Here is a 25,300-nt window from a genome sequence, read left to right on the forward strand (position 1 = left end):
CAAGCTAAAATTATTCGGAGTTTTCCTGGCAACCAAAGAATGAAATTGCATCTTCTCCTAGCATGCGCACACACACATACACACAAAACAGGAACTGCCATGAAACCTTCATTTATTGGTATATATTTCATTGCTATATAGAGGTGATACATATATTAATTAGCTTGATTGTAGTGATATTTACACAATATTTACATATATCAAAACATTAAGTTGTATACCTTAAATATATACAATTTTTATGTCAACGAGATTTTAATAAAGCAGTTTTGTAAAAAGTGTGTGTGCGCGTGCACGCACATGTTGCAGGAGGTCAGGGTCTGGAGATGTTCTAGTTTGACATTTTCACTGTGTGGCCTGTAAGGCCCTGATGGTCTGGATCCTGTCTGCCCTTCCAGAGCTGCATCACTCCCTCCATTGCTGTGTCCGGCCATGCTGGTCTCCTGTTGTTTCTTAAACAGGCCAAGCCCTTTCCTGCCTCACAAGCCTTCATATTTGCTATCATTTCTGCCAGAGATATTCTACTCTCCCCTTCAGGTCCTACTTCAAATGGTGCCTCAAAGACCCTTTCCTTGATCATCCCCTCAGTGAATCATCCCAACATGATTTCATAAGAATAATCACTCTGTACTTACTTTTTTTATAATTTTGAATTTGTTTTTTTTTGTCATCCCTAATGGAATATAGACTCTTTGAAGGCAAGCAGGCACATTGTTTCTGGGTACATAGTAGGTGCTCAATAAATATTGTTGCACGAATGAGTGGAAAAGTGCACTGTAACTGTAGGCTTTTCTAAATGTGTGCTTTAGCTTTGCTTTAACTGTTAGGCACAACAGAGCGATGTCTGTTCCTCCAGGACTTTAGTAGAAAGTTAACAGCTGCTGTGTGTTCTCTTGTTATTGTATTCTAGCAGCAACTATTGTGTTATATAAGATTTAAAGGTTTTTTTTGTTGTTGTTGTGTTTTTTTTTTTAGTGGCAGGACACAACATATTGACACTCAGATAGAGGAAAGGCAGATCTGTTAGTTACTGACAGCTCCTAACCAGAGCTGGGCCACACAGAGGTTACACCTGGGAACAGGCCAACAGCAAGCTTATGTGTGGGAACTGAGGGTAGAGTTAGCTAGGTCTCATGGGCTCAGTGTGGACTGGCTAATTTGAATTGTTTCCATGAGCTCAGGGGCTTAAGGGCTGTCCCTGGCTGTGTTGTTCCTGGTTCCAGGGCCATTAGGGCAATGCATAATGACCTGGGGTGGGAGAGATTTCTAGGGAAAGTGGTTGGGGTTTGGACTTACTCAGCAGTCTTTTTTGAGGGAATTGACCAGCCTCAAACCAGGGCCTCAAAACTGAGTCAAGACAGAATTTTAAAAAACCCACAAAACTCTATTACATGGAGCTGTTTATATGTATATACTGTAAGTTTCATTCTCAAAATCTATATACATTTACTTTGTACCAGATGTTTAGAAAAATGACATTAAGGAAATATTTGTGTTTGTATTAGTTTTGTGAATCTGAGCATTTTCCTGTTTGGTAGTGTAGTAAATTGCCCTTTAGAAATGAAATTAACATTTTCATGTCAATTTAACCATATATGTTTATTAACACAAATAAAACGGTATTTCTCTTCTCCCCCTTTCTTTCTGTGTGTATATATATACACATGCATGTGAACAAAGAAGGTGACCCAGTGCTTTTGACTATGCCCTTTAAAAAAAACAGATATATAACTCACATAACATAAAATTAACTATTTTAAAGTGTATAATTCAATAGTTTTTATGCATTTATTTTATGTATTTATGTATGTTATGTATTTACAAGTTAATGGAGAGTTCCACTTTTTGGTTGTTACGAATAATACTGCTATGAACATTCATGCATAAGTTTTTGTGAACATGTTTTCATTTCTCTTGAGTATATACCCAGGAATGAAATTGCCTGGTCATATGGTAATTATATGCTTAACTTTTTGAGGAACCGTCAAACTGTTTTCCAAAGTAGTTGCATTATTTATTCACTCTTGATTGATTTTTTATTATTAGAAAACACTTCATGAGTTCAGCCTTTATTTGCCTTTTGATCCTACTGTGTGTAATCTTACCCACACTTTTTACTTCTGTGATGATTAAGTGTATGTGCATGCACGGACTCTACCTTTTTTTTTTTAATCTTCACCCAAGGATATGTTTTTGTTTTTTTATCAATTCTACAGAGAGAGGAAGGGAGGTGGGGGGAGAGAGAGAGACAGAAACATCCATATGAGAGAGAATTGTCGATTGATTGTCTCCTGTATGTGCCCCAACCAGGGGATCGAACCCGAAACCTAGATAGGTGCCCTGATCAGGAATTGAATCCTGCACCCATTGGTGTATGGAACGACGTTCAACCAACTGAACCACACTGGCCAGGGTATACACTTTTTCTAAGAAAGAAACTAAACTGACCAATCTCAGAGGAAAGGTAGAGGTGGAGGAGTGGTTGGGGAGAGATTAATCAGGGAACACATATGTGCATATATGCATAGCCCCTGGACACAGATAATAGTTTGGTGAAGGCCTGGGGGGGGTGGGAGTTCAGGGTAGAAGGGGTTCATAGGGGAAAGAAAGGGAGACATCTGTAATACTTTCAACAGTAAAGATAAATTAAAAAATAGTTAAAAGAAACTAAACAACCTCTAAACTTTTCACAAGAGGCAGCGTGATGGAATGGAAAACCACCACATTAGGAGTCAGCAAACCCGAGTCTTAGTTCCAGCTCATACTAGTTAGCTGTTTGTATTCCAACAGGGCACCGATCCCATGTATTCCTCTGTGTCCTTATGTAAAATTGAAGGACTTCCACTGCACACCTCTGAAGTGCCTTCTACTCTGACCCAGTGATCAGAGCTTTTCCTTTTTCTTTGTCCTTTGGCTGTTATTCTTTGTTGTTCCCAAAGTGACCTTTACGCTACTGGCTCATCATTGCCATTGGCACATCCAACGCATCCCTTGCATTATAGGACAACAGAGAATAAATTCTATCCCTCCTAGTGGTAAGAATAAATTTTGAAGGGCCCTGGTGGTGCCTGAAAGCAGGGTATCATATCAGGGCTGTTTGTAATTAGGAAGAATAGTTGGCCCTGACTGCTGCAAGTAGCCACTTGGAATTTCCTATTTCTAGGGAGTCTGTGTGAGAAAAGAAAATTCAGCACATTTGATTGGTAAGGTTAGTTGTTTTTAAGTCAAAATCTTTGTCCTCATAAGTGTGTGGAACTGATTGATGTGGATGTGGTTGGATTTCACAAGTCTATTATTTTCTCAGTCACACAAAAAATGATATTTCCAAATTTTTGGAACTGCAGTATTTAGAGATTAATTATATAACCCTGAAGCCAGGTTATAGGTTTAACTCATTATACATTTTAAAGAGACTGCATATTGTAAAACTTGGAACTTAACTCCTACCATGAAGAGTCAAATGGTAGGATTCTTTTATATACTTAAATGTTTTACATATTTTGCTTTAGAGAGATTATTATGTTACCCTAGGTTCTTTGAAGACAGGATGTTCTTAAGGCTTTTTCCCTTATTTATTCATAAATCTACTCATTTGTTCATTTATAATTATTTTCCTGATCAAATTATTATGATCAAGTGTATGGTTTTTTGGGTTTTGAGATACTAAGCTGACATTCCAGAAGTGGCCATGCTATCTAGGAACTTTAGTAAAACCTGAGAATGATGCTTAGGGTTAAACTATTGGTTCTGGCTGTGTTAAGTCTGTGTTGTTGTTCTGTGTAAAGGCACAACATAAGCTTAGCCCTGATAGTCTTTATAACATTGACTTTATATTCATTGGTAATGACCTTTATGGGTAAGGCATTCTGGCACAGTATTTATTATTCCATTTAAATATGAATTGGACACCCTGGTTATGTTTCAGGTATTCATGGGCATGTAATAGGCAGTATAAAATTTTCATTTGTTTGTTTATTTTGCTACATTTGTTCTAGGTTGGTTCTTACTTGAAATCTCCAAAATTCCCTATTTGGATTGTTGGCAGTGAAACTCACCTCACCGTATTTTTTGCCAAGGTATGCTTACAGTAGGATTTTTTTTTTTTTAAGTATGACATCAGACAAACAAGTAATATAGGTTATATTTAGTATGGATCTTTGTGCAAACATTAGTGTATTCCCACTAACAAACGGATTGTTCCAAAATCTAAAATATTAACACAAAAGAATGTATTGTTGTACTTCTCCAGTTTTGGAATTTCAATAAAATCTGTCATGACTCAGTTATAACTTCTTTACCTTTGCTGACTTTAGTGCTTTGCCTTTTGCTTTTCTTGTTTTTATATATTTTTTATTGTTGTTGTTTGTCTGTTTTTTAAGGGATCACTTTTGTTACGATAAAGTTTTGGATTGTTCTTTTGCAGAAAAGATTAAACTTTCACATGATATACAATAATTTTAGTTATAATATGCCTTAGGAAAATATTTTAAAATTTATTAATAGTTGAATTGTATGAAAAGCACTCTTTTAAAATGGAATATTTCCTATAGTTTTAATGTATATATGGTTACAATATTGAAATAAGTCAAATGTATTTGAACATGTTTATTTTAAAATTCTGACAACAAAGCCTTTTCTAAATCCTAGCCTTTAACAATAATATGTTTTTTCTACAATTGAGTGGTTCAGTGCTTTGGAGTCAGACAGCTTTTGTTTTGAATCCTAGCTGTTCCACTTCCTAACATTGCTCTCAGCCCCTTTTCTTATATTTAAAATGGGGATTAAGAATAGTACCTGGCTCTTAGAGTTATTATCAGGCTTAATATAAAATATTTAGCAATACTATTACAAGTTAAATGCTCAGTAAGTCTTAGCTGTCATCGTCATTTTCATTCTATAAACATTTATTAAACCTTTCTGGTATTCCTAGAGAGAGTTGCTAGACGTTGGCCTGAAAGGGAAAAGATATAATTGTGTTTTTGAGGTTTTTTAATTTGAGTGCGCTTTTTATTACTCCATGTTTTTTTTTCAGCTTGTACTTGCTAATATAAGTTTATTTATATCTGTAAGAATTATGAATAGCATAAATTATAGCAAAGACTGAAATGACAATGCTGAATTTTGTGGGTCTATTTTCTTGTTTATTCCTATATTTACTTTTATTGTGCTGGTAAAAGTCCAGCTGTGGATTTAGAGAAAGTTATATATACTTACCTTTTTTTTAAACAGGGAAAGCTATAAAATACAAATAAAAGTACAGACTCATATGTTACATTTAGTCTGAAAGCTTTTGCTGTTTGTTTCCCTCTTAAAAGTGAAGAGGAAGAAGTTAAAAGCATCATTTAAACTATAGAAACTGAGCAACTTCTAATTCCTGAATGAGTCCATTTGACTAATTTTTGTATTAAGTGTTATAAATTTCCAGATAAGGAAATCAAATTTTCAAGCCAATTATTTTATCTCCAACCCTATTCTTTAGCATTAAGAAAACTAATAAATTCTGTGAAACTTTGTTTCAAATGTAAAAGATAATAATATGAAAATATTTTAAATCTTAAATTTTATGATTGATATTTAAGAAACTAGAGGCCCAGTGCATGAAATTCATGCACGGGTAGGGTCCTTAGCGGCTGCCGGCTGTTGGCCAGGGCCTCCCTTCCCCTGGCTGCCAGCCAGGGCCTCCCTTCGCACCCTCTTTGGCCTCGCGCTGCCTGCTTACCTCTTCCACCATCCCGCCGTGGTCCCGCTTTCGTTGGGGCCCATCTAGGCCAGCAGTGCCTCTACTGTTGCCTACTGCTGCCCACTGCTGCCAACGCCACATTGCTGATGCCTACCATGTTTCATGCCTTCCCCTGGTGGTCAGCGCACGTCTAACTCCCTGTTGGTCGAACTCCCGCCTGTAGGAGCAATTTACATATTAGCCTTTTATTATATAGGATGATTCTATTGTCAAAACAGCAGAAGACAGAAGGTTAATACAAGGAATCGTGTTAATTCAGCTATGTAAATATGCAGGTATTTTGTATTCAAGCCATAATAATATATCCTAGTTTTAGAAGATTAGGAATGTTTCCTTGAAGAACAGGTGTTTTAAATGAGCACTGAGGCATCTGATTAAACTATGGGAAGAGGGAAAAAAGAACTTTCCCTATATGGGAAGTATTTGGAGCAAACAAGCAGCTGCAGAAAGATGGAGTACTAGTATGGTGTGAATAAAGAAGAGCTGGGGTACTAAGCATTCAGGGGGACAGGTGAAAGATGAGGCTGCAAAAGTAGGCAGGCCCTGCAACTCTATTCTAAGAGTAATGACAGTCCCTAGATTTTTCAAAAATTGGTGGGGGGAATAGGTTGGGGGTAGATGGGAAGGAAGGGAATGGTTTTAAATTTGCATTTTGGAAAGATCACTCTGGCTAATTCTGGAAAACAGACATATTGAAGGATAGCTTAGAGTGGGTAAACAAGATTTCTTTAGTTTTTGAGGTAAGCAAAGAATATGGTAATGTTGGTAGAGATGGGTAGAAGCACATACATTTGAGAGACTTAATTGAGTTAAACTGACAAGATTTGGTGATAGATTGCATTGGAGAGATAAGAGTTACAGAGGTCTCATGACCTGTGTTTTTACTGATTAGATCTTCAAGCCTCAGAAAGAACTCAGTAGCTTTGCTATTGTAGGATGTACCCATGATTTATTCTTCTTTGGGCACACTGACCAGGTCAAGAGGAAAGATTGAGATACTACAGTTTGGGAATAGTTCAGCCAAATAATCCCTACAGTGAGGTTTACAACTCCTGCTCACAAAGATAATGGCTTTTAGTTTCTCAGATATTAGCAGAACACCAAGGGTCACCAGACATTTGAGGAATGCTTCCATGAAAAACAGTCAGAACAAATAGGGGAAAATGAACTCAAAAGAATGTAGATATTGTAGGACAGTGCAGGGATCAAAAGAAAACTTAAAAAAACCCACAAAAAAACCTAGGAGAAGTTAATATATCCGTAAAACTATGGAGGCTCTGAGGAAAAAAAAAATTAAGAAAAAAGAGAAACTGAAAATTTATTGAAAGAATCGGAAGACAAATTAGAGAAATCTCCCTCTAGCTTGTTGCAATAGTTTCTAACTGATAACCATGCTGTTGCCCTTTTTGGAGGCTTTAGTATCTTCTCATTTCAGCAATTAAAATAACCCCAAAACTTTATGTCACTGTTCTGCTCAAAACCTTATATTAGTTCCCCTTTTACTAAGAATTAAAGCAGAGTTCTTGGAATAACCTACTAGTCCTTCCCTCACCTCATTGGATTCCCTATTTCCTCTCTATTCTTATTTCCTATTACTTCTCCACATCCTAGCTTTCTTGGCCACACTGGCCTTTCCTCTGCCTCAAAAAAGAGGCAATGTTCACTTTGCTTAAAATGATCTTTGTTTGTATAAAAGATTCCTTCCTTTGGGTCAGTAATCTAATGTCATCTCCTTAGTGAGGCCTTCCCTGCCCATCTTTTTTAAAATTTTAACCCCCTTGTTCTGGCTGAGTGGCTCAGTTGGTTGGAGCATCGTCCTATACATCAAGAGGTTGTGGGTTCTATTCCCAGTCAGGGCACATACCTAGGTTACAGATTGGATCCCTGGTCGGGGCATGTATGGGAGGCAACAGATCAATCTTTCTCATACAGATGTTTCTCCCTCCCCTCCCCCTCCTCCTCCCCCTCTCCTTCTCTTTCTTTCTCTCTCTAGTATGTATTTTAAAAATTGAGTTGAAATTCTCATAAAATTAACTTTTTTCACATGAACAGTTTAGTGACTTTTAGTATATTCACAGTATTGTGTAACCACCACCTGTATCTACATTCTCATCTAAAACATTCTCATCACCCTAAAATAATAACCCATATCCATTAAGCAGTTATTTCCTATTTCCTCTCTGGAGCCCCAGCAACTACCAATTTGCTTTTATCTCTATGAATTTACCTCTACTGGATATTTTATATAAATATAATCATAAAATATGTGACCTTTGTGTCTGGATTCTTTCACTGAGTATGTTTTTGTGGTTCATCCTCATTGTAGCATGTATCAGTACTTCATTCCTTTCATGGCTGAATGATACTCCATTATATGCATACTGGAGGCCTGATGCACGAAATTCATGCCAGATTAGGCCTTCCTTCTTGGTGCTGCCAGCACTGGCTTCTCTCTGACACTCGGGACCCAGGCTACCCTCCCGCTGCCGGCAGGCACCTGGGACCCAGGCTTCCCTCGCAGCCCCGGCTTCATCCGGAAGGTCGTCTGGAAAGATGTCCAGTCTAATTAGCATATTATGCTTTTATTATTATAGATAACACAATTTATTTGTCCATTCATCAATTAGTGGACATTTGGTTTGTTTTCACCTTTTGGCTATTGTGATTGTGCTGCTGTGAACATTCCTACACAAGCACATGCTTGAGTCCCAGTTTTGAGTTCTTTTGAGTATATACCTAGAACTGGAAATGCTGGGTCATATGGCAATTCTGGGTTTTACTTTTTTGAAGAACCACCAAACTGTTTCAGCAGTTGTATCATTTCACATTCCCACCAGCAATATGCAAGGGTTCCAAGTTTTCCACATCTTTGCTAACACTATTATTATTATTACCAGAGGCCCAGTGCACAAAATTCGTGCACTTGGGGGGGAGGTCCCACAGCCTGGCCTGCGCCCTCTTGCAGTCCAGGAGCCCTCGGGGGATGTCCAACTGATGGCTTAGGCCCATGGGGAGTGGGCCTAAGCCGGCAGTTGGTCATCCTTAGCGCTGCCGTGGAGGCGGGAGAGGCTCCCGCCACTGCTGCTACACTTGCCAGCTGTTAGCCTGGCTTCTGGCTGAGTGACGTTTCCCCTTGTGGGAGCGCACTGACCACCAGGGGGCAGCTCCTGTGTTGAGCATCTGCCCTCTGGTGGTCACTGTGCATCATAGTGACCGGTTGTTCCACCATCAGGCCAAAACCGGCTCTTTGACATTCCCCGAGGGGTCCCAGAGGGCGCAGGCCAGGTCGAGGGACCCCACCAGTGCACAGTTGGGGTTGGGAGGGACATGAGAGGTTGGCCAGCTGGGAGGGGCCACAGGAGGGCTCCAGGTCATGTCTGGCCCATCTCGCTCAGCCCGATCGGCCGGACCCCAGCAGCAAGATAACCTACTGATTGGAGCATCTGTCCCCTGGTGTTCAGTGCACGTCATAGTGACTGGTCGACTGTCTGCCCCCTGGTGGTCAATGCACATCATAGCGAGCAGTTGAGTGGCCTTAGCATATCATTAGCATACTACACTTTGATTGGTTGAATGGCCAACTGGACGACCAGACACTTAGCATTTTAAGATTTTATTATGTAGGATTATTAATATTATAACCACCATCCTACTGCATGTTAAGTGGTCATTGTGGCTTTGACCACCTTGTTATATGCTTTTGGCCATTTCTGTATCATCTTTGGAGAACTAATCTATTCAGATTCTTTGCCCATTTTATAATTGGTTTGTTTGTCTTTTTGTTATTGAATTGTAGGGGTTTTTAATATATTCTGGAAAATATGCACATAGTATATATTTTGCTCATTTGTCTTATATGTTATCTGTGTGTCTCAGTAGGTAAGCTTTTGTCTGTTTTATTTCTTTCTCTTTCCCAATGCCTAGAACAGTGCCAGGCAGTGTTAGTGCTCAGTAAGTTTTTGTTGAACAAATAAATTTCAGAAAGCACTGAGGAAAAGATTTATCTCAACAAAAAATTTGATATAACCATGTTTGTATTTAATAAAGGGGACAAGGGGCTTAATAGTACTAACTTGTTCGAGGACATAAGAATTCAGTAGATGAAGAAATAGCAGGTAATGCATGTAATATTCCTATCTGGAGGTAAAAACAGAAGTAATTTTTGCTCTTCTACCTAATCAACTTAAGCATACATACATACAGATTCTTTCTCCAGATTAATGAATAAAAACAAGTTTGATGAGTATCCTATATAATGAAAGGCTAATATGCAAATTGTCCCCTCAGGAGTTCTACCAACCAGGAGTTCGATCACTTGCTATGATGTACACTGACCACCAGGGGCCGGTGTGGAACGAAGGAAGGTCCTGGCCGGCAGCCGGAAGGCCCCGATCAGCTCTGATCACCGGCCAGGCCTAGGGACCCTACCCATTTATTAATATTGTGCACCGGGCCTCTAGTTTGTAAATAAGCAGTCATACTATATACTCTGTAATATTTAAATTTATGTTCATAGTTTGATGGTAAATAAAAAAATTGTTTCTATTTAATGAAATAACTTTTTACCTATCTGTTTTGGTTTTTTCTTTTGAGATGAACAGTTAACTTTCAGGACTCTATGTAACTATAAAAGAGTTGTTAGCTTCATGATTTTCAATTTCAGTGCCAAAGTATTTACTTAATAAAGTTATTTCATATTTGAGATGCCCAGTGGCTCAGGACTTAACTTTTCAATTTTATTGGAACCCTCTTCCTGACCCATGGAAACTCACTGAACATATTTTGTACGATTAGAGAGGTTTTTCACAATTCAGTTTTATTTGAAAATGAATGATAAAAATAAATTTAATAAAATTTTATGAACAGTTGTAAAACTCAGTCATCTATAACCATCTTTATCTTACCTTCTTTCAGTGTTTAAATTTAACTACCATGTTTTATAAATCATCTTAGTTTTCTATCTAACACAAAGTGATCTTTTTAAAAAAAATATATACACATATTTTTTTATTGATTTCAGAGAGGAAGGGAGAGGAAAAGACAGATAGAAACATCAATGATGAAAGAGAATCATTAATTGGCTGCTTCCTGCATGCCCCACACTGGGGATCAAGCCTGCAACCTGGGCCGATGCCCTGACCAGAAATTGAACTTTGACTTTCTGGTTCATAGGTCAACACTCAACCACTGAGTCACGCCGGCTGGGCCAAAGTGATCTTATTTCTCATCACGCATCTGTATATGTGAAACAGCTAAACTGATATTGTACTTTTCGACATACGTATCTTAGGGATTATGGTTGAAAGAAATACTTATAAGTTACTCTATGTAAATGGGAGTTTTATACTTATTATTGAGGAGAAATAGCACAGAATTTAACTACAGAGACCTTATAGAACATCAGAGTTATCAAGCAGCAGGTGTCTCACAGAAACTTTTAAAAAGAGGATATGGATGAGGTAAAAAGCAGTAGGTACATGGACCTGTTCAAAGAAGGGGAATTTTTCAAGCAGGCCATCTGAGCTATGGCAGAATAAAACTTCATATCTGCACACTGGGAGGGAGAGTACGCTGTGAGCATGGGCAGTGTCTTCAGAAATTGTTCCATGGTGCTTTTGATGGGCTTAGTTAAAAACTTGCAAACCTGGAGAAACCAAGATGGCGGCATAGGTTAATGCCGGAGATTGCTGCCTCAAACAACCAATTCAAGGGTACACCTAAAAGACAGAACAAACATCATCCAGAACCACAGGAAGGCTGGCTGAGTGGAAATTCTACAACCAGGAGGAAAGAGAATATCATACCCAGACTCAGAGGAAGCGCAGTGCTGAAGTGAAATACTCAGGTGCGGAGTGCGCGCGGGGAGCGGGCTGGCAGCGGAGGGCGCAGTTGTTGTTTTCAATGGGGAGGGAGTTTCAGACTCTGAGCTCCAGACCCGGGCGAGTCTCTAGGGACCCAGACTCAAACGGGAGAAGCGGGACTGTCTGGCTTCGGTCGGAACTCGAAGGCAGCTTTCTCTCCGAGGTTTGCAGCGGTTGCTGGGACTCTGTGAGGCAGAGCACCTAGGGACGGAACTGAGAGCAGCCATAACTGCTCGCTCAGCCCGCCCTGTTTGATCCAGTGCGACCCGCCCCGCCCAAGCCCTGCACAGAGCTATTTGACAGATAGCCTCAGGCAAAGGCTAGATTAGCACCTCCCCAGAGGACAGAAGTTTTCCCACTGCAGACACAGCTGACTCTCATAGCCAGTTGGCCTGGAGGTCAAATCCCCCTAGTATTAACTACAACAATCAAGGCTTAACTACAACAAGACTGTGCACAAAGACCACTAGGGGGTGCACCAAGAAAGCATAAAAAAAATGTGGAGACAAAGAAACAGGACAAAATTGTCAATGGAAGATATAGAGTTCAGAACCACACTTTTAAGGTCTTTCAAGAACTGTCTAGAAGCTGCCGATAAACTTAATGAGATCTACAAGAAATCTAATGAGACCCTCGATGTTATGATAAAGAACCAACTAGAAATTAAGCATACACTGACTGAAATAAAGAATACTATACAGACTCCCAACAGCAGACCAGAGATAGCGCAAGAATCAAGTCAAAGATTTGAAATGCAAAGAAGCAAAAAACACCCAACTGGAAAAGCAAAATGAAAAAAGAATCCGAAAATACGAAGATAGTGTAAGGAGCCTCTGGACAGCTTCAAGCGTTACCAACGTCAGAATTATAGGGGTGCCAGAAGATGAGAGAGAGCAAGTTATTGAAAACCTATTTGAAGAAATAATGACAGAAAACTTCCCCCACCTGGTGAAAGAAATAGACTTACAGGTCCAAGAAGCACAGAGAACCCCAAACAAAAGGAATCCAAAGAGGACCACACCAAGACACATCATAATTAAAATGCCAAGAGCAAAAGACAAAGAGAGAATCTTAAAAGCAGCAAGAGAAAGACAGTCAGTTACCTACAAGGGAATACCCATACGACTGTCAGCTGATTTCTCAACAGAAACTTTGCAGGCCAGGAGGGAGTGGCAAGAAATATTCAAAGTGATGAATACCAAGAACCTACAACCAAGATTACTTTATCCAGCAAAGCTATCATTCAGAACTGAAGGTCAGATACAGAGCTTCACAGATAAGGAAAAGCTAAAGGAGTTCATCACCACCAAACCAGTATTATATGAAATGCTGAAAGGTATCCTTTAAGAAGAGGAAGAAGAAGAAAAAGGTAAAGATACAAATTATGAACAACAAACATGCATCTATCAACAAGTGAATCTAAGAATCAAGTGAACAAATAATCTGGTGATCATAATAGAATCAGGGACATAGAAAGGGAATGGACTGACTATTCTTGCGGGGGGCGAAAGGGGTGTGGGAGATGCGGGAAGAGACTGGACAAAAATCGTGCACCTATGGATGAGGACAGTGGGTGGGGAGTGAGGGCGGAGGGTGGGGCGGGAACTGAGAGGAGGGGAGTTATGGGGGGAATAAAGAGGAACAAATGTAATAATCTGAACAATAAAGATTTAATTAAAAAAACAAACAAAAAAACTTGCAAACCTACTGCATAGGTTAAAGGAATTATTTTGAGACAAAATGGTTCAAGAATCTAAAACCTGTATTTATCTTTTTAAAATTGTCTTCCCTTTTTTGTCTTCATTTGTTATATTTTGGTTTTAAGAATAAATTATTTGGGTCACTTTTGTAATTTCCTCTTGAATTGGAACTAATTATTAAATTAATTTTAATGCAAATTTAAGATGAGGGCTTTAAATTTTGAAAGTATAAATATGATATTACTAGTAATAGAATTATATGTATAAAGTGGTAGGCAGAATAGATTTGCCTTTTTTTTTTATTGTGCATTTGAATCAGTGTGGGGTGACCACAGCTGATGCAATATGAAAATAGTTGGAACCTATCTATAGCATCTAGTTTCATCTTCAGAAGATCAGTGACTAATTTCCTCGGTAATCTGGTTCAGACTTTCTTTTGAAGTTGGGTAGATGAGTTTTACATCCTTTTTTGTTCTCTTTTATGGTTATAAAAGAACTCTTTGTAAGTGTGTGCAGAGTGTCACCTTTGACCCTTCCTATGATAAAGCAGGTTTTCCTTTCAGGTAGGAACACATGAGAACACATTACTATTTAAATGCAAAAATGTATAAAGAAACAGAATTTAAAGTGAAGGAGAAACAAAACATTTAACTGTTCCTTAGTGAGCTGACTGCTCTTACTGTGGTATCTGTTACTGGGAGTCTGAGTAGAGTTCTTTTCTGTATTGCTCTTTGGTGTAACATTAGGAAGACTACTGCTAGTAAGTCTTAGAGATCTTTTTTTAGGTGTTTAAAAATCGGACACTTCTATTTTACCATTAATATACTTTAAGTAAAGTAAGCACAATTTTAAGGAAATGAAGTAGAATGATACTTTCTAGGTTTTACTTGATATAAAGAAAATTCACCTCTATCTTTATTAGATAAAAGTGAATTGGAATACAATTAAATTCACAGCTGGGCATTTTATAATAGAGTTTTCCTATATATTAATGCATGTTAGTCATTTATGTTAACTAAATTTTAGTTTGTTCATCTGTTTAGCTTTCATGCCTTATCTACTACAAAAAATTAAATTAAGAAGCTAAAGTACTTGTTTTTATAGCTTAAATCATAAACTTGTCATGTGACTTTTAACACCTATCTTCAAACCTAAAATAGACAAAGGACACTACCATTAATCTTCTGTTATTTGAACTACTTGTAAAGTTTGTGTAGAAGTCTACATAGACTAACAATTTTCAATTATTTGAATTATTAAAAACCTGTGAATTTTTACCCACAAATTGTTTCCTAACTGCTTAGTAAACCATGATCAGATGTCTAGGATTATGCCAGTGATTATCATGATAAGACTTAAACTATTTTCATTTCTAATTATTATAATGAGAAAGCATCAATATGTAGTATGTTCTTGACTCCTTAAAGTGAAAACTAATTGCTTTTATTAATTGCTCTTTTCTGCTATTCTGAGTGCTCTCATGTAGCTATTTCTGTATCTGGTTTTTATAAATTTTCTTTTTTCTTAGTTATCTCAATCATGTCAGTGATGTCAACCTGCTTATTGAAAGTAGTTTTTGCCTTTGAGTTTGTTTCTTATAGGTTTTTTGTTATAGTAGAACTCAAATAATTGTGTAAACAAGGTAAAATGTCACTGATAGAAGGGCCTAAAGGTGTTCTGTCTTGAGTAAAGTCTGTGAGTTTTAATTAGAATCAGTATTGATAAGTTCATACCTCTAGCACTCTTTCTATAATTGATAAAAATAATTGTACCAAATAGAGTTGATTGCAGAATAGGGCCAAAGACCTCACATAATATATTTAATATATGAAGTAAGTGTTAACAGTTTATGATTTTTTTTTTCTGTGCTTTTGTATATTTTATCCTCAGCCCAGAATGTGCTGATCAAAGTCCTGCTCAGCACTCATGGTCCAGCCTTGATATTTTTCATGTAATGACTGCTGCTTCTCTTTCTCCCTTCTTGCTCCTATTCTTTCTTCCAGCTTCTTACCATCTTGTGTTCAGTGGTACTCCCTAACTCATCTGTTTTTCCACAGTACTTAGTATAGTAAACATTAGGCATTGTGCTAAGTACTGTTGAAATGCAGAGATTAATAATACATTGTAATAGTTTACTGTTTACATTTATTGAGTGTTTTCTGTGTGTCAGACACTATGCTAAGCATTTCACATGCATTCCTCATTTAATCCTGAAAGCCACCCTCTGAGGTAAGTACTATTTCCATCTACATTTTATAGTCTGGTGCCAGTGAAAAATAACATCTCCAGTTATATACTAGTGAGTACTGTGGCCAAATTTTAAGCTCAAATCTTCTGACTCCTGAGCTTTTAATTACTTCTGTCCCTTAGGAAACAAAAAATAAGTCATTTTACTAGGGTGGAATAGAGACTGGAAGAGGGAAAGGTGGGTACAGAGGAGATAGATGATACTTGAATTAAAGGACATGGTAACTTGGAAAACATGGTAGGCTTGGAAAAAGATGAAGCAAAAAGATGAGAGATGTGGAATGTGAAAGTTCATACTACATGTGGAGAATAGTAATTGGTTCAGTATGGCTGAACCATACTGATTGTGCTAGAAGTTTAAGAGGGAAGCAGAGGTTGGGATCAGATATAGAACCAGATAAGATAATCATTTATTCCCAAACCATCTTCACTATACTATGTTTGTGTGTATATCTTGATATGAAAGGCTAAACATGGATATTCAAGGTATGAATGTGAAGCATATTCATAGAAGTAGAAAACCATCTTAATGAACAGTAAGAACTTCCCTGTAATGCTATGATAAAACTTAAGAATATTAGAAATTTGAGGAGAAACCAAGATAGCATCATATGTAAACACCTGAAATTGCTACCTTGCACAAACACTTCAAAAATACAACTAAAAGACAAAACGGACATCATCCAGAACCACAGGAAGGCTGGGTGAGTGGAAATACTACAACTAGAAGGAAAGAGAAAAGCACACTGAGACTCAGAGGCGGTATGGAAGTAAAGTGCAGAGGTACAGAGGCTCCCGCAGAAAGGGCTGGCAACTGAGGACACGGTTGTCTTTTTCAGTCGGGAGGGAGACACAAGCTCCCGCTCTGAAGTCCAGTTCCGGGCTAGTCTCTGGGGACCCAGACTTGTACAGGGAGAAACTGGACTGTCTGGCATCAGGCGGAACTCAAGGGCAGATTTCTCTCAGATGTGCTTGCAGTGATTTCCACGGGACACTGAGACCCGGGGCCTCTTAGGGCTGGGCTGAGAATCAGTCATAGCTGTTTGCTCCGCCCTGTTGATTCCCTGAGACCCCACCCCACCCAAGCTGTGCACAGAGGCTTTTGCATATGAATGACCTGGCCCTTTGCATCTAAAATTACCTAACAAACTGCAACTGGGTCAGAGACCCAGAACATCCAAAAGAAGTCCCAAGACCCCACAGCAGCCTGCATTGCTTCACAGCTGGGCCTCATCTGGGCACCTCCAAATCCCAAATAAAGAAGAGGAATCTGCAGATCTCTCTGTAGCTCCTGCTGGGTAGCCTCAGGCAGAGGCTAAATTAGCACCTTCTTAGAGATCCAACTGCCAGTGTACTCAGTGGTCAGAGTGGGACCATCCAGATTACAACTCCTCAGATCCAAAAGGGACACACTTAGGGGGCAGACTTAGTGAGCACCAAAGCTCCACTGAAGCTAGTCTTGCCCCATAAGGGTGTCTCCAGCACAAAAGTTCTCCCACTGCAGACACAGCTGATTTTCACAGCCAATTGGCCTGGAGGTCAATTCCTCCCAGTGATACCAACTACAATCAAGACTTAACTACAACAAGACTGTGCACACAGTCCACGAAGGGGTGCACCAAGGGTGTCCACCTCAGGTAATTGGAGAGGCTGAGCTACTGGGCCCTATAGGACACCTAGTACAGAAAGCCACTCTATCGACACAGGGAAGCATAAAAAATGTGGAGACAAAGAAACAGGTCACAAATGACAGAAATGGAGGAAAGCAAACTACTGGATATAGAGTTCAAAGCCATGGTTATAAGGTTTTTCAGGAATTTTCTAGAAACCGCTGATAAATGTAGTGAGACCCTCAAGAAATCTAGTGAGACCCTCGAGGTTATGAAAAACGACCAACTAGAAATAAGCATACACTGACTGAAATAAAGAATATTATACAGACTCCCAACAGCAGACTAGAGGATCGCGAGAATCAAGTCAAAGATTTGAAATATGAAGAAGCAAAAAACACTCAACTGGAAAAACAAAAAGAAAAAAGAATCCAAAAATACGAAGATAGTGTAAAGAGCCTCTGGGACAACTTCAAGCGTCCAACATCCAAATTATAGGTGAAGAAGAGAGAGAGCAAGATACTGAAAACCTATTTGAAGAAATAATGACAGAAAACTTCCCCTACCTGGTGAAAGAAATAGACTTACAAGTCCAGGAAGTGCAGAGAACCCCAAATAAAAGGAATCCAAAGAGGACCACACCAAGACACATCATAATTAAAGTGCCAAAAGCAAAAGACAAAGAGAGAATCTTAAAAGCAGCAAGAGAAAAACAGTTACCTACAAGGGAGTACCCATAAGATTGTCAGCTGATTTCTCAACAGAAACTATGCAGGCCAGAAGGGAGTGGCAAGAAATATTCAAAGTGATGAATAGCAAGAACCTATAACAAAGATTACTTTACCCAGCAAAGCTATCATTCAAAATTGAAGGTCAGCTAAAGAGCTTCACAGATAAGAAAAAGCTAAAGGAGTTCATCACCACCAAACCAGTATTATATGAAATGCTGAACGGTATTCTTAACGAAGAGGAAGAAGAAGAAAAAGGTAAAGATAAAAAATTATGAACAACGAGTACATATCTATCAATAAGTGAATCTAAAAATCAAGTGAATAAAAAATCTGATGAACAGAATAAACTGGTGTATAGAATAGAATCAGGGGCATAGAAAGTGAGTGGACTGACAATTCTCGAGGGGGAAAGCGGTGTGCGGGGTGTGGGAAGAGACTGGACAAAAATCGTATACCTATGGATGAGGACAGTGGGGGGGCGGGGTAAGGGCCGAGGGTGGGGTGGGAACCAGGTGGAGGGGAGCTATGGGGGAAAAAAGGAACAACTAATATGAACAATAAAGATTTAATTTAAAAAAATTTAAAAAGGGCAAAAATAAGAATATTAAAAATTTGAGTACTGTGACTATTTTTTCACAGTCAAACCTTATTTAAAATAGTGGAAAAGGTGGTAAGACTTGTTGTGGGGATGGGGAGGTAGGATTACTCTCTCACTTTCCATTAATACTAATCCAAACCTATAAAAGTTAAATTACTAGTATTGTCTGGGCTATAATTTCAATCTTTTTAGGCATTCATTTTCATATGAAACATGTGAAGTCCATACATGTAGAGATTCCTCTATATACAGCTTGTATTGTTAAAACCAGTGTCAGTGAGTAGCATGAGGGAAGAGGCAGGAGGAAAAAGTAGGCCAAGTAGGAATAGGAAGAGGAGATATTATGCATATGGAGCAAAATAAAGCTCCTGCCAGAACATTGTTTCATTTTCTTTTGACAGCTTCCTGAATAACAACCGTAAAATTTCAGCAGTTTACACAGTAGTGTTTAAGAAGGGGCAATGAGAGCAGTCCACCCCCAGGGAGGAGGAAGTTGTGTAGATTTGCCTGCATCTGACGATGATTAAAAAAGAATTTGACAAAGTCAGCTTTGTTGTATTTAAATTCTCTGCAAACAGCCCACCCTCTTTGTGCCTATACTGGGGCACAGCCGCTCCTATCATACCCCCTCTTCAAACACATGCATCAAAACGTATTTCTCTCTTAATTTACATGTTGGCTGCAGGTGTGCTCCATGTGCTTTCATGCTAAAACCTGAACGGAAGGAGCAGCCTCTGACAGTAATGTACGGTTCTCCTGGCAGAGGGGGAAAGGGAAAGACACCTGGCAAAACCACAGATGGCACTAAAGCTTCTAGGAGCTAGCATGATGTCACTTCTGCTTACATTGCTCTGGCCAAAAGAAGTTACCGGGCCAAATCTGCTATCAGTGGATCGAGGAAGTAGACGCCTCCCACAGAGAGGTACTTCAGCCTCATAGCAACACGCAGTGATATATAAATCAAGGAAGGGAGGTGCAAGGAATCTAGATCAATAATATCATTTACCACTACGGGTTGCTTTGTGTTCAGGTGATTAAACAAAGTTTAAATTCAAATGATAGAAAGCATCTTTACTAGAAATAAGGAGGCACTTTCTGACTATCAGATTGATTTTTACACCAATGATTGTATAATGCTAACTTTTAACATTTAAAAAAGTCAGATAGTCTGGTTGGCATTGCTCAGTGGTTGAATGCCAACCTATGAACCAGGAGGTCATGGTTTGATTCGTGGACGGGTACATGCCTGGGTTGTGGACTCAATCCACAGTGGGGGACGTGCAGGAGGCAGTTGATTAATGATTCTCTCTCATCATTGATGTTTCTATCTCTCTCTCCCTCTCCCTTCCTCTCTGAAATCAATACAAATAAATAAATAATAAAAGCCAGATATTGTTTTCTTGAATATGCAGGTGTTCATATGCCCAGAGAGTAATAGTTTATGTAAACTGTTTTCTGAATGAAATACAGTAGTTAAAAGGCTAATAGCTTTTCTCTGCCCAGTTCTTCATATAAAGGAGAGAACACAGAAAGTGATTCTAGATGTATAGGGAAGTCATTACACCAAGATGCCGTAGGCCTTAGCGATGAATTCTCTGATAGAAATCAGTTGAGAAAGGCTTGAGGGATTGTTAAAGTGCGTTGTACAGTTATGGTAATAGGGAGAAAAAGAAGTCCATTCATTAGTATTAGTAATTGTAATGATTATGGTAAATCGTTTGTTGGAGACTTTTCCTCCTACTTCCTTATTTCCACTTCTACATTTAGAGTTTATGTTTTTATGGAGAAAGAACCTCAAAGGACTTTGCTTTATATTTTTTACCTTTACTTCTCTGCTGATAGAACACAAATTGATGCCACACAGCAATGGGCTGTTGTGGAGATAGCCTGGGACTTTTGCACATTACTTGGCAAATAATGGAAAAGTAAGAAAAAGCCCTATCCGGTTTGGCTCAGTCGATAGAGCATCGGCCTGCGGACTGAAAGGTCCCAGGTTCTATTCCGGTCAAGGGCATGTACCTTGGTTGCGGGCACATCCCCAGTGGGGAGTGTGCAGGAGGCAGCTGGTTGATGTTTCTCTCTCATCGATGTTTCTAGCTCTCTATCCCTCTCCCTTCCTCTCCGTAAAAAATCAATAAAATATATATTAAAAAAAAAAGAAAAGTAAGAAAAAAACCCACTGTCCTACCTACTTTGAATTGATGGCATTAACTGAATTGTGTGTCTAATACTGGCACTAAAGAACATGATATACTTGAGAACATTTGGTAATGTTTAAAACAATCCGTTTGAGATAGTTCCCAAATTACTTTCACAAGTATATTTAGTGAGTAAAGAGTCAAAATCAAACATTATAAAGTGATTTAGTAAAATTTTACTTAAAGCTTAAAGGTAAGTTATGTACTAGTTAACTTTATTTTTTTGGAAGAGCTCCTAGCACCATAAAATGTCTGCAAGCTAAAATGTAATTTATATATGTGTGATCATTTCTAAAGTTAGATAAGGCTCTCAGAGGTTTTTTGATTACTCACGACAGCAGATTGCTCTTGATAATGATGAAAAGTATAATGAATAAACTTTAAAGACCTTTCCAGTAGTGAATTACTTATACCTAGCCAACAAACTGAATACAGACCTTCCTTGTATTTCAATAGGCGTTTAGAAGGTTAGCTAGTATTTCCACATTTTAAAAGGTTTATGGTGAATAGTGAATAATTATACTGATAGTACATACAGAAATACATGAAAAAGAGATATTTGTTTCATGACTGTAGGTAATTAGATAGTCCCATTACAACTTGGGTTTTTTTCTTTCCCTTCTCTTCTGTAGCACTTTGCCAATTTAGGAAAATTGGCCGAGGCTAGATAATTTTAAAAGCTGTATTGTCTAGCAATCCCTGTTGACCAGTAAGTAAATTGACTGATTTGAAATTGTTTGCTCTAGCATTCCTCTGATAAAAGCTTCTGATTATATTCGAATAATGTGGAGAACTACTTATAGTATAACAATAATTTTGATGGTAAGTCAGAGTTTAAATAGCTAAATAAAAGTGTTTAAATATTTGACTTTTATGTTAAGATCTTTTCCTAGTCAGGTATCTAAAAGAGTTTCAGGTACAATACATATTGAAAATTTCTTCTAAGTACTGCGATTAGTGATAAAAAATAGAAAATGCTTAAAGCATCTTTGCTGACTTAGATAACTTGGAATTACATAATTGGAATCTTTATTTGTAGCCCAACAGTTTTTTTAGGGTGGGGGGTTAATATATGTTTAACTTTTTTTTAGAAGGTAATTTTCTTAAGATAATTTTAATACCATTCATGGAAATAAGCATATAGTAGCATATTTTTTTCTCTCTTTTATTAGATCGTGAACTTAAATGTACAGACTGGATCATTCTGTACCATCTAATAAGCTTGACAGTATTTAAAACATTATGGGTGTGTGGATAGTTATATAGTGAAAATATATTAAATATGTAATCTAAAAGTTCTCGCTGTGTTAAGCCTTGGAAGTGGGAAATGTGAGGGTTAGAATCCTCTTCTTCATATTGTTTTTCACACTTACACAGTTACTACATGAAAGTTTTATTTTACTTCATCCTTTATAATTAAATCATTTTATATGTAGTGAGAAAAATATAGCACTTATATTCTCACTAAAATATTTTGCTTAAGATTGCAAAAGACTCTCAAGTGAATGGAATTCTATACTTGCTGTTCAATCTTACTATGTAAATATGAAACATTTAATATTAATTTATCACCAAATTTGCTACATGGATTATTCTGCTACAGATCTTTAAACCAAGAACCTTGTTCAGAAGTGCTTAAGTAAAATAAATTGGTAAAAATTTGGGTTAGAATTTGTAATTTTAAATCAAATTAGGACGTTAAAAGTTCAACATTAAACACTTTAATGGGAATAGAAAGTGGTTTTGTAGCTTTTATTATTTCATCTGCAAACATTTAAATAAGCTTTAACTAAGAGATTGTTTTCTATAGTAATCTAAAAAGCATTCTAAGTACTAAAATAAGCAATACAATAATCAATTTAGAAGACTACTGATATGCGGATGACAATTTTTGGAATGTGTTTATTAGAATTCACTGTAATCTTTTTTTTTTTTTAATGCTGTACTTACTTTTCTTTTCTCACCCCCCCACCCCTGTAATATAAACACACCTTAAAATAAGTAATAGGTTAAGGACAGTTAATTCCTAAGGAGTTTAGCAAATAGCTATTAGTATATCATTGAGACCAAAGGAGCAAAGCAAGGTGTTTTTTTAATCATTCAAGACACAATTTACTTTGTTAGTAATGACAGTTACAGTTGATAGTTTTATGATGTGGAACCTGACCAATACTACTGGTTTGTATTTTGGGAGGAAAAAAAGGAATTTCTGTTTAAGTAGTTCACATATAGGGTTTTTATTGTTTCCTCACATACAGGTTTGTTTCACACTTCTGAACTTCAACCAATAAGTTGTCTAAATTTCTTTTTGGAAATACTCTATTCTGATGTCTTTGAACTAATCTACTTTCATCTGTCTCAGTATCTTACCGGGTAGGTTCTCAGCCTTAATCTCCTCTAGTGCAAAAATCCTAATTCTATTAGGTATGAGAAGCATACAACTGGAAACCATGACATTTTCATAATATGCCAGGCATTAAGATCTATTCTAATGAAAGGGTAATATGCTAATTAGACCGGATAGACCAAACGTCTTCCGGACGTCATTCCGGACATCCTTCCTGACAAAGCTGGGGGTGTGGCTGGCCTGCAAACCGCCTGTGACTCCTCGCCCAGGCTGGCCCGCCCCCCAGCGGGAAGCCCCAACTCGGTCCAGGGCCCACTTCAGGGCAGGTCAGCCGGCCCCCACCCATGCACCAGGCCTCTATCCTATATAATAAAAGGATAATATGCAAATTGACCCTAATGGCAGAACGACTGCTGGACCAGTCACTATGAGGTGCACTGACCACCTCTTGGTTCCTTTCCCCAGCCAGCAGGCTCCGATCACCTGATGGCCACCCGCAGCAGAGGTGGGGCCAGTGAGTGGATGGGAACAACTGACCCTTTGGTCCCTTCCCTGGGCCGTCAGGCACCGATCACCCGATGGCGAATGGGGAACTGGGGGTGGGTGGCGGCAGGGGGCGGGGCCGGCTGCGGGCAGCTGGGGAAGATGGCTCTGATTGCAGGCCAGGCCTAGGGACTGTACCTGTGCATGAATTTTGTGCACCAGGCCTTTAGTAACTCCATAAATGTCTAACCACTAAGCTGTACACCTGAAACTAATATAAAATAATATTGAATGTCAACTGTAATTGAAAAAAAAAAAAAGATATCTCCATGTGCTCTACTTGGATGTTCAACCATCACCTCCAGATTCTGAATGTTCAAAATCAAATTTATTCTTTCATTAAAGCTGATTTCTCTTCCTAACTACTTTTTCTCACACAGTTCATGGTCCTCTTAACTCTTTCAGTTCCTCCACATCCTATGCTACTGCACATCTCCCTGCCTTTTGCAATTCTATTCCTTCTAGCTAGAATTTTCTCCTTCAGATGAGAGCCAAATGCTTCTTTGTGAAACCTGTTAAGACATCTTTTTATCCCCAGTTGTATCCCAAAGAAGGTATGTTTAATAACTATTAGAGCATTTGGGAAGACATATAATTTATTGTTTAAATTGTGATTCAGCAAACTATGGGCCACAGGCCAAATCAAGCCACCAATTACAGAAAAAAAAAAAATGCACATACCCTCTGTTCTAAATGAGCATTTGTTAACCATGGTCCATCAGTTTTGCCCAAGTTTCAAGTATCAGGCCAGCATATATAGCCTATTCAAATAAGAATACTAGCATGTTTTTTAAAGCCTAAGCTTTTTATATTTTCACTAGAGGCTGTGGGCACATCCCCGGTGGGGGATGTGCAGGAGGCGGCTGATCGATGTTTCTCTCTCATCGATGTTTCTGACTCTCTATCTCTCTCCCTTCCTCTCTGTAAAAAATCAATAAAATATATTTGAAAAAAAAATTTATTACTATAGAGGAACAGCATTTTAATTTGTATTTATAATTTGTAACCCGCAACATCTTTAAAAAGATTCAAGATGGTAAATAGGGATACTTGAGAACTTGTTTCTTTGATGAGGTTTGTCTAAGTGAACACAATCTAGACAAAGCCTGAAACTAAAGCTGTGAATACAGGAAAACTTCTGGAGCCTAGAGCCTGGGTTCATGTCAGTTAAATAGTAGAATTTCCTAACAGTTTAAATATGTGGAGTAAAGGTTTGTGAAGAATCCAAGATAACACTGAATACTGTCTTTATTTATCATCTATCTATATATAAAAGCCTAATATGCAAAGTGTCCCCTCGGGAGTTTGACCGGGAGACTGGGAGTTCGATTGCTTGCTATGACATGGACTGACCACCAGAGGGTGGTGCAGAATGAAGGGAGGCCCCATCTGGTGGCCCGGCAGCAGCCGCTAGGGACCCTACCTATGCATGAATTTGGTGCACTGGGCCTCTAGTAAATTATAATATGGATTACTGTGTAAAGAAATGAGTTATGATAGAGAATGAGTTGTATGGGAAAAAATACTAGTCATTTTGCCTTTCCAGTATTTCCTTGGAGTTAAGAAAATTTAAAATTCTGGACATGCAGAACTTAATTGTTGATCTGTGGCTAGGTTTGATATAGCATGCTCCCTAAAGTAATAAATTTCAAATGCATTGCTATGTAATTGTTTTCTAGCATATACCTCTGGATTTAATTTTCAAATATTTGAAAGCTAGACTAT

The 25,300-nt window shown here is 38.2% G+C and overlaps 1 protein-coding gene across 5 annotated transcripts in view; it reads left to right on the plus strand.

Moving 5' to 3' along the window:
- Positions 1–25,300, plus strand: part of MINDY3 (MINDY lysine 48 deubiquitinase 3) — a 120,753-nt gene that overhangs the window by 54,029 nt on the left and 41,424 nt on the right. For 4 of the 5 annotated variants that reach the window (XM_059711586.1, XM_059711570.1, XM_059711595.1 and 1 more), the window contains one exon: positions 3,996–4,076. The exons of the other annotated variant lie outside the window; for it this stretch is intronic. In XM_059711586.1, coding sequence (XP_059567569.1) covers positions 3,996–4,076 — 81 coding nt within the window. The remainder of the gene's footprint in view (positions 1–3,995; positions 4,077–25,300) is intronic. 5 annotated transcript variants of the gene reach the window in all.

The sequence above is a fragment of the Myotis daubentonii genome, chromosome 1 (genome assembly GCF_963259705.1).
Source record: "Myotis daubentonii chromosome 1, mMyoDau2.1, whole genome shotgun sequence".
In the NCBI taxonomy this organism is placed as follows: Eukaryota; Metazoa; Chordata; class Mammalia; order Chiroptera; family Vespertilionidae; genus Myotis; species Myotis daubentonii.